Source organism: Gallinula chloropus (genome assembly GCF_964237585.1).
Source record: "Gallinula chloropus genome assembly, chromosome: 2".
In the NCBI taxonomy this organism is placed as follows: domain Eukaryota; kingdom Metazoa; phylum Chordata; class Aves; order Gruiformes; family Rallidae; genus Gallinula; species Gallinula chloropus.
Genome location: NC_140086.1, coordinates 123,875,502 through 123,886,122, shown reverse-complemented (window position 1 = coordinate 123,886,122; position 10,621 = coordinate 123,875,502). Strand labels below are relative to the sequence as shown.

The following is a 10,621-nucleotide window of genomic DNA, read 5'->3' as shown; positions in this document are numbered from 1 at the left end:
TGCAAAAAAAAAAAAAAAAAGAAAGAAAAAAAATTTCTCTGTTTGAAACAGACTCCATAGAACCTACCTCTGCTGCTCTAATGTTTTTTCTCAGCATGGAGAGGCTTTAGTTACTTGTTCATTTTTCCCTTCCCTTGTATGAGAAGATTTGTTTTAAAAAGAAATACTGAACACACAGCTGTCATGAAGATTTATAGATAACTCCTTTAGAAAGAAGCTAAATGATTTTAGACTATTGTACTGCCTTTTCTCATTTTTCTTTGAAATGTAATTTTGATACCGTGTAACCAGGAAAAAACCCTCTTCTGCTCTGAAAGAAATCTGTATCAAAGGGGAGAAAAATTCTGTATTCTCTGCAAAAATGAAAAATCTTGCAGACCAGTTTTATTGTAAACATTTTCATAATACTGTCATGCAGTAGGTAAATGGAATTTCTATTCATTACTCTCGTATAAATCCTATCTCCAGCATCTAAAAATAAAGACATATTGATAGAACAGCCACACAGCCCTAGGTTTCTGAACAGAAAAGCTATTTATTGTTGTTATGGTTTTAAATCACATTCAACAAAATATGATGAAAATGAAAGGTAGGAATACTCAGCAAATGAAAACTTTTTCATAATAATAACAAGAAGAAAAATACAATGTGTGCTTGCCATTCATACAGTAGAGTTATCAAAAAATGATAGCTAATAGTTCTTTTTCTACAAAGCAATCTTTTCTTTAAATCTTAACATTAAATCTTTTGTTTAGCACATTTTTCCTTCAAAAACTTGTGGACATTTGGAATTACCCAAACAACTGGGGAACTGAGCTCTGCCTATTCCCCTCACATCACAGAAAAGCATTTCTAAACTGCAGTGGAACTCCAACTACTTATTATTTCTTGAAAAGCCTCAGCAGAGCACTTTGTGATTTTCAGCAGTAATAGCTATATGCACTGGAATGAGAAGAGACCATCATAAAGATATCCACAAATCTCTTCTGTGTGGTAGGGAAAAGGGGGAGAGATATTGTCCCAAGTTAATCGCTGGGAAGCATTTGGATCATAATCACTCCATCAGTCAGCAGCTCTGCAGTTGCTTCAAAAATGAGGTGAATATTAAGAGAGAAAAGTGAAAGATACACAGCAAGAAGGTCTCTGTATTCCATAAGGTCAATGTTGTTGATCTACTTTGAGAGAGGGGTGTATTAGAAAAATCTCCTGGATTTTTCAATTGGACAGGGTTGGCAAATTGGAGTTCAAACCTTGAAGCACACTTGAAGTTGTAAAGGGACAACTAAATATTTGCATAACAGCTTTTTTTCCAAGAGTTTTCTGTGAACAATTCTCCCCCACCCCGTCGTTGGAATCCTTTCTAAAAGCAGAAGGACCAGTATGGGAGCATAGTGGTCCTCTGAATAAGAAGTTTCAGTATTCACGGATACCTTGTTTGCTTCTGTGTAGAGGAATTCTTATATCAAACATTTTATTCTAGAAAATGCCTAGTTCCTGTCAGCTGCAAAATTTTCCACTCTATGTATCAATCTGAGTTGAATATTTGCTAATCACTAAGTCATTTTAGTGGTGTGTTCATTCTCCCTTTTGTCTGGATTTTTTTGCAGGCTAATAAATGGTATACCCTCTTTGAAAGGAGGTGTTTCACTTTGGTATTTTACACCAAGGTGTTTGATGTCTCCTGCAGCTATATACTATGATTCAGCGGGACCTGCTTTTTCACAAGACAAAGCTGAAAATTATGAGTGATGACCTGGGCTGCTCAGTAAGTGGGATCCACTGTGGCCCAGAAGTCCCCATCTTCCCCTCCCCATGAATGGCTGAGTATCCACAGTCCTAATTCTAGTATATGGCTTCTAAATTGAAGACTCTAATTTGACTCTGACAATTTTTATCTGTGGAGGACACGACAGCTCCAGAGAATGTATCACCCTTCCTTGCACCGCTCTGAGAATGATGTCAATGTCATTAATGTGTCCATTCAGTCCATGGACTAGAAAACCTGGAGTCATCAGTGGAAGTAAGCACATGATGCTGACGCATCTGGAGATAGTGACAGATCTTGTTAAAATTACTTCTCAGGAATAATAAGGTGAGGGGAATGAAGAGAGTTGCATTATTTTTATCTCTAGGTGGCTGATCCTTAGAAGAAGGTGCAAAGGTTCAATTTAGGCTTTGGACAAGTTTATGGCTTTGATAAATAATTGATAAACTAAAAATAGGTACAAATTGTATGTAAATAACTGCCTACAAAAACCTGGAAGACCACTAGAATTATTCCTCTACTTTATATGACTAGCATAAGGTAGGAACGTGTAGACTCTAAACTCAAATGTTTTTATTCTATCAGAAGTAACTTCTCTATGCAAAGAAGTAAAACAGGGAGGACCTGAAAGACATTTGGAAGGGGAAGGTAAGTTTCCCCCCACCCCGAGATGCCCATGTCAAGAAACTTCCTGGAGAGACTAGAATAGCAGTGGACAATATGGAAATAAAAGAGTTAAATTCTAGAGGCATTCTGTGACAGAGCAAGAGGCACCACAGCACAACTTCCTTGGGTAATTATGGGGGATGTGTTTCCCCTGTACATAAGAGCCTATCTCCAGTTCAGCTTGCTCTACTTCATTGCAGGAGTGAGAGGATGTGAGGTATGAGCCCACTGACAAAAAAACCCAAAAAATCACCTGCACTGTTTGGGGTTGTTTTTTTGAGGTTTTGTTTTGTTTGCTTGTTTTTTAAATAAAAGCTTGTACTGGTGGGACAAGGATATTAAAATACAATTCTGGCAAGGCAGAGACGATGTTGTAAGGGTAGAAGGAGGGTATATCTACAAGGAATATAAGTACATCTGTACAGCTTCAAACATTTACTAGCTGAAAAGGAAGGCAAACATAACAGGGACTGGTAGAAGAATTAGGACCCAGCAAATATTTCAGCCTTATTAGCAGTAATGGATCAATCAATTTTCCTATTTACACTGTGCAGCACAACTGAAGTTGATGAGCTTGCAGGGATATATCCGCAGGGAAAATCTGGCTGGGTGTATAAACACTACCAAATAATTGTATTTATTTGAAGCATCCTACAGCCTTTTCATCTGCTGAGCCACAAACTGAAATCACAACGTTTCATTTAGGTTCAATTTATGCAAATTATGACACATTATGACACATCCTAGAAGTTAAATACATATTTCTAATCTGATACAAAATGATTGACTTACATCAGAATTAAATCTCAGCTGGCAAATGTTGCATGATATGATTTGCTTTCTTCGATGAGGAAGAGGAACCCCAAATGTATGATTTATTACAGCTTTTTGAATTGGGTCCATCTGTAACGAGAGAAAAAAAGGAAAAATAAAAGCTTTTGCTGTTTCACTGCATGTTATATTATCTATAGTCTCAAAGCATATTATGCATCATGCTATACCATACCCCACACTGCAGAAAAATGCTATTTTTCTTTGAAAATAAATATTTCCTCCTCATGCAGTTTTACAAATAGATAATACAGAAAGGACTGAAGAAAAGTGTCCTTAGCTTTTTTGAAATCCATATCCTTAGTTCAATTCTATGTGTACCAATCTCCCCTCACTGAAGAAAGCTAGAAGTTGTAAATATTGGACAAGTTTCCTTATCAAAACACCAATCTATGTTTTTTATATCATAGAAAACATATCTCACTAAATAACACAAGAATATTTAAAATAAAATTACTAAGAAAAGTATTGATAGAAAAGTGAGTTTTTATCCTTAATTGTATTGTTAAAAATTCACAGATTCTGGTGATGCAAATATGATTGCTCAACTCTGACACAGCATTATAGTGTCTTGAGAAAAAGAAAACCATCTTTTTCCTATGCTCATGTCCCCATGATTTGCTTGTTTCTAGTCTGTTAGCAAAGGGTTATTTGATAACTAAAGAATCAGAGCTTCTCCTTAGAGTAATCAATTATTCATGTAAGCTGCAATGGTAGACAGTCATGGCCTCTATTGCAGTGAATCCAGAACAGCTCACTATAGAAATTTTGCATCACCTGACAGCTGTTTAATGTCAGATATGAAATAGGTCATTAAACTAATTCCTGTTGAAAAGAAATTCAGATTGGTAAAAAAAAAAAAAAAAACTAGGTAAAAGTAGAGCTTTATAGAAAGGTTTGGAAGAATTGCTTATTTGAACGTCCTTTTCAATTTGTTGTGAAAGCAAAATAACTCATATATTGGTGCAATCATCGACATAAAGGAATACCAGTCCACCTAGGAACTAGGGGTGCCACTATAACCAAGAATCACACTGATGGTTACAGTCAGAGCATTTGGACATCTGACATCACATTGTGTAACACTCTGCAGTGATCAAGCCTTGTGCTTTTACTCAGTAACATGATCATGAAAAAGCCCACAATCCAAACCCACTATTTTATAGATCAGAAAGAACACCACCAGATAGGAAAGTAGAGAGTAATAGCACTTCATTTTTCAACTGCTCCACTGTCCAAGAGGTGACTTTCTTGCACCAGCCAAACCAACAGACCAGTAGCCTTCAACACTAAAGGATAACCTGGTCTTAACCATTGTTATTTGATAGCTGCTGAAGTTTGGGGAAATTTTCTTCAGAAATTTAGGAACTGTTCCTTTCACCACTGCAGATCTAAAATACTTCAGGAAACCTCAAACTCATGGATATGAGTAAATCAGAAACTGCACTTTTTTATCCATCATAACCATTACATTAACCATACTTGTGAGATACTATTAGCTCAGCCTTCTTTGATAACATGTTGAAGTTTTACATTATCTCACAAGTGCCGTAAGTAAAGAAAGCCCACAAAGAAGCCCTTTAAGGGTTATATGAAAGGTACCACCATTACTCATGAGACAGACCACCAATTTTTTGAGTTGCATTTATCCATGTTCACAGTAAGAATTCTAGCTCCAGATGGGGTTGGATTTCTGGGGGAACATACTGTGAATGAGGGAAGTATTATTTTCAGAATTAATAAAAATAATGTATATGTAGAATAGTTGATCTATTTTGTATTTAATTTTATGTTCATTTCATGGAAACATGGAATTTCTTTCCTAATCACTTCTGCAGAATTTCTCTTGTTTATCTGCTGCACACTTCCCTTTCTCCTTCTAAAGATACAGACTTCTAGATATACAGCTACATGGCCTTATTGTGAACTGGATGATTTGTGTTTATGGCTCTAAATGAAGAAGTGTTCTGGATAGTCTCCAAGTTGATTAAGAAAAGGTGCTTCAAAGTAAGAACCTCTTCTCTGCCAATTGCTCTTTGATAACTGCAAAGAAGAATTAAACTTCAAAACTTAGTCCCATATTCTAATAAAGTTGAGGCAGAATGCTGGAGTGGTATTTGACATTATTATTTTTTTTCCTGGAGATTACTTTTGGGAAATACCACCAATCCATAAATTTCAAATAGACATCCAAAAGCACCAGATAAGCCTCCAGAAGGTTTTTTTTTTTTTCAGGAAATTTGAGAGAGGCAACAGGATACCTAGGTGCAGCATGATAAGCACTCAGATCTCACAGACACTGGAAGACTGAGAGGAGCCCTGCTGAGAGTCAGAGGAACAAAGAGAGGCAGCTGATTGCTAGAAAATAGAGAGCAAGGATTGCAAGGAAATATAAAGAGGGAAATAATATCATGTAGCTGAGATAATCAGCAAGTGGTGAGATACTTAACAAAATTTTTGAGCACTTCTAAGCTTGCTGAATTTTACTAATTACACATACAAATTGTATTTCAACTTATGTAAATGGTATTTGCTTTCAAAATAAAAGTTATCATGATAAACTTTGATAAAATCTGCTTTTTACTTGGTACTTGTGCTGTATTACAATCACTGGGGTTTTATTTTATTTCTTAGACGTGAGTGGTTTAATTTACAGCCATTTATAGTGAATGACAGTGAGGTTTGCAATTCACATGAAAGTTTATGATTCAACTGTCAAGGCTGTGCACGAGAGGAAGGTTTGCAAGAGGTTTACTTCCTCTCACCAACTTAATTTGCACTGCAAGTTACAACACAAAAAGGGGTTGGCTGCCCTGTGTTTGACTTGTTAACTACCTCTTGCTTGTCCACTATCCAGCCCCAGGTATCTCTTAGTATGTAGCACTGCCTGTGCCATGCTTTTCTTTGGGGTCAGTCCAGGGACAGCACATTTCTCAAGGTTCACCCAAGCCACAAGATAACTGTTGTTAGTTTGGTCTATGAAGATAAATATGAAAGGTTTTATGTTTTGTTCAGGTAGTTTTTGTTTTGATATATCAAAAGGAAAACAATAATATTCTCTATTTTTAAAATCATTCAAGCTGAAATTTGTGGCAACATGATACTCTTTACTTTCTTTGAACTAATTAATACTGTACTTCCTTCCCAAGATCTTCAGGGGTTTACCATACTTCAGCAAAATCCAGGCTTAAAGTACAGACATGACAAAACTTGGCCCCCTCGTTTTCTTAGCTTTGACTTCATTCTTATTTGGTTTTACTTGCTTGTTTCAAATTTACTGCTGTCAGACCAATGTCTTCAGACATGTGCTTCTTTGTTCTTGTGCTTACCATAGGTCCTGAAAGAGCTCTTTTCTATTTATTTATTTATTTACTTACTTATTTTCCTGGCTGCAGATGAAAGGAGTGGCTGTTGCATGAACTTTTCTGGATGTAACATCTACCAGAAAAACACCAAGAACTTGACCCAGGAGGTCCCATGTTATCCTACCTGCCTGGGCAACTTTCCCAGAATCACCATATCTGCTATCCTTGAAGGCCTTCTGTAGCCAAATATCCATCTGATTAAATTTCATTAAATATCTGCAGAAAGCAGAAGCCAAGCTGGTAAATTTTACCTACAGAAAAACATAATTCTTTAGAAATCTAAATGTTACATAATTTCAAAAAATAATTACTAAGGGGGTTTTTGGTGGGTTTTTGTTTGTTTGCTTTGTGAAGAACTTCTTATGCCGAAACTGAAATTCAAACACATAGCTCTCCCTGAATGTCAACACCTTAAAAATATATATTATTTTATCAGTGTTTTTTAAATGACTTCTTATTCCAGAGGCATGAGTATGCCTAACTTAAAACCAACAATAAACTGATAGCAAAGGAAAGCACACAAGTTTGATCCATAGAGGTTCAAATCCTAGAAAAATATTTAAAAAAAAATAAAAAGAAAAAGGAAGGGTGTGTGTGTGTTTTTTCTTAAAATTGTGTATTAAAGTCTTGAGTATTTCAAAAGCTTGAGGCTGGCAGTAAAAAAAGGGGGAATTGCACTAATGTTTGTAAACAAAAGCATCTAGGACAAAGGATGAAGATAATGTGGATGGCCAGAGCCTGCTCAGAAGATAATATAGGCCTAAAACAATCATGTAAGTAAGAAAGTACTTTTACCTGAAAGCCAAAGAAATTAGCTGCAAAAGATTGACTGAAATCACCAGGGTCCTATACTAAGTGAGCTGAAAAACACGTCAGGTCATTGAAGCGCTCAGGAAAAAAATTGCTGTAGATCATTTTAGTGGTAATTTACAAAAAAATTACCCACCAAAGGACTGACCTCCATTACTCAAATAGGTAAGTGAATTCAGTGACAAAGCTATCAATACCTCTCAGAACTTCTTAAAATATGGATGCTAAGACAACACAGTGCTACAATGAAAATAACATTAAAGAACTGATATTCTGAGTATGGTTTCTTACTGTAGGCGTGCATTTCTACAAACATAATTTCTGTACTTATAATTAAGTCAAACAAGCATGTAATATTAGTATACTGTAATATTATTATACTCACAGGCAAGGTATTATGATTTCCACATATGACTTGAGACTCATATGTGTAAAACTGGTATGAAATAAAGATAACTCTGTGGGGGCTCCTATCATTCATTCTCTTATGTGCCAACAAATGGTGAAACCAATACGAGCATTGCAAACTGTAAATCCAGTAACCAACCACACACAGATGCAATGCCTTACCAAGCCAAAATAGAACAAAGTACTATCATTTCCTTCACAGTATATACTCACTGGTGAACTTGTTCCATTTTTAAAACTGCAAGGTGAATGCAGTTTTAAGACCAAACAGTTAAAACATAAAACTGCCTACTGCATTATAATTATGACATACTAGTAGAGAGATAGAAGAAAAGTTACTAAAGCTATAGGCAAGCTCCTCAATCATGTAAAGCCACTGTCATTTATAGCTAGGGGATATTTTGAACAAGATATTTTCTTTGGCATTTGACTATTTCCAATTGAGAATTGAACATCTTCCCTCTGATGTTGGTAGCATCAAAAAATCACAATAATTTCCCTTACATTCATGCTGGTCAATTGTACAGATGCAGCTATATTATATTAATTATTTTACATTATATTACATTACATTATATATCATATCATTATGTAACATAATGTAACATAACATTAATGTAACATTTTTATATTAAGACTTATGCAGAAACTCTGAGTTTTGGAGAACAGCTGGACATTCAGTCTTATATTGCTTGTAGCTGAGTGGTAGCTCCCTTTTCTTTAGGAGACACTTAGCATCTACCACAGCTACGCATTCAAGCTGGACAAAGCACGTGCAACAGGTCTAAAATTCCCAGGAAGGATTTCACCTGTTAGGTGTCACACATCACAGTTCATTTCTGCGTGCACACACTGAAACGGGGAAAGTTATAGGAATGTTATGTTATATAGGAATGTTAGGTTATAGGAAGGTTATAGGAATGTTTGTTATAGAATTAAATGGTTGAGGGTCTGGCCAGTAAGAATGTCACACCCTTTATTCCATGGATGGCCTGCTTAGATAGCGGGGAAACTCCCAAGGACTGGTGTTACCCCCTGCTTAGATAACGGGCGCCTGGTGTTACCCCCTGCTTAGATAAAAGCCCAGCTTGCCTAGTACGCATGCGTCAAGAAGAAAGGTGAAAAGTTCATTTCTGAGGAAGACTTTGAGCCTTCATCTTGGGACCCCCGACGACCACCCTCAAAGGACACTGCGCCTGCGCCACTAGGAGGAGACTATGGAAATGCTCATCTTAATACGAAGCGGGACAGGCCATGCATATGTATAGGCGGGTGGGGCGACCTTATGAATTTTGTAACAATTTGCGGTATAAATATGAGTGCGTTACTGTATCGGGCACGCACGTCTTTGGAGGAGCTATCCCCCGTGCGTCCGCCGGCGATTAAACATACCTTCTTTATAACTTTCTAAGTTGTAAAGTGTGTTTTCCGCGTGTCAGTTTTGGCGACCCAGATGGGACCTCCTCTGCCTGGCTGCAGGACCGCCTGAGGCGCGGACGCCCTAGCTGCAGCCCGAGACACTTTTCCTCGGAGGGACTCCGCTCTCAGCTGGTCACTACAGGGGTAGACAAGGACCATCTTCTTTGCGGACAAGGTATGTGAAATAATATTTCTGGGATTGTGCACCTGTATTGTGCACCCGTATTGTGCACCCGTATTGTGCACCCGTATTGTGCACCCGTATTGTGCACCCGTATTGTGCACCCGTATTGTGCACCCGTATTGTGCACCTGTATTGTGCACCTGTATTGTGCACCTGTATTGTGCACCCGTATTGTGCACCTGTATTGTGCACCTGTATTGTGCACCCGTATTGTGCACCCGTATTGTGCACCTGTATTGTGCACCCGTATTGTGCACCCGTATTGTGCACCCGTATTGTGCACCCGTATTGTGCACCTGTATTGTGCACCTGTATTGTGCACCTGTATTGTGCACCCGTATTGTGCACCTGTATTGTGCACCTGTATTGTGCACCCGTATTGTGCACCCGTATTGTGCACCCGTATTGTGCACCTGTATTGTGCACCTGTATTGTGCACCCGTATTGTGCACCCGTATTGTGCACCTGTATCGTGCACCTGTATTAACTGAGTGTGATCGCGATCGGGGCGGTCTATAAGTCGCGGAGAGACGTCTCGCGCACGACGGAGTCCCCTTGTCCTGGACCTGGAAGTGCTAGAGTAGTGGGGGGGTCACTGAACTGTGACTTATGGCCCATACGGCTAGTACCTGGTAATTGGTTGACTCGAGTCATCTGTGTACTGTTTTGTCTTGTCCTATTGCACGTGTGTCCTTTTGCTATAACTGAGTGTAACTGTTTATTGTGTGAGTGACTTGGGTAAATGAATGAATGAATGAATGAATGAATGAGACGTGGTCTGACTGTGAGGTTTGTAACGTAACTGTGTAGCTACAGTGTGACCTCCTGAGAGTGAATAGGGGAAATTTGGATACTAAGGTGTGGCCCTCTCAGGATGTATTGCCCCTGTGAAGTTTGTAACGTAACTGTGTAACTACAGTGTGACCTCCTGAGAGTGAATAGGGGAAATTTGGATACTAAGGTGTGGCCCTCTCAGGATGTATTGCCCCTGTGAAGTTTGTACCTAATTATAGGATGGCCGCCCCTAAGGCAGTCAATATCTAATGATGTCTCTTCCCTGGCCCAGGGGATAGATAAGACAATCTTGAGATGCACTGATCTCGTCCCTTACACCAGGGACAGGATTGGGTGAACAACTGCTAGCTCCTTGAAATCATCTGGGCTGGCTGAATC

At 38.2% G+C, this 10,621-nt stretch overlaps 1 protein-coding gene across 1 annotated transcript in view; it reads right to left on the bottom strand.

Moving 5' to 3' along the window:
* The window catches only part of ZNF385D (zinc finger protein 385D), a gene marked incomplete at both ends in the record, with an annotated part of 417,992 nt that overhangs the window by 88,676 nt on the left and 318,695 nt on the right, over positions 1 to 10,621 (bottom strand). The window contains one exon of the mRNA XM_084260182.1: positions 3,224 to 3,334. Within this exon, the coding sequence (XP_084116308.1) occupies positions 3,224 to 3,334 (111 nt within the window). The remainder of the gene's footprint in view (positions 1 to 3,223; positions 3,335 to 10,621) is intronic.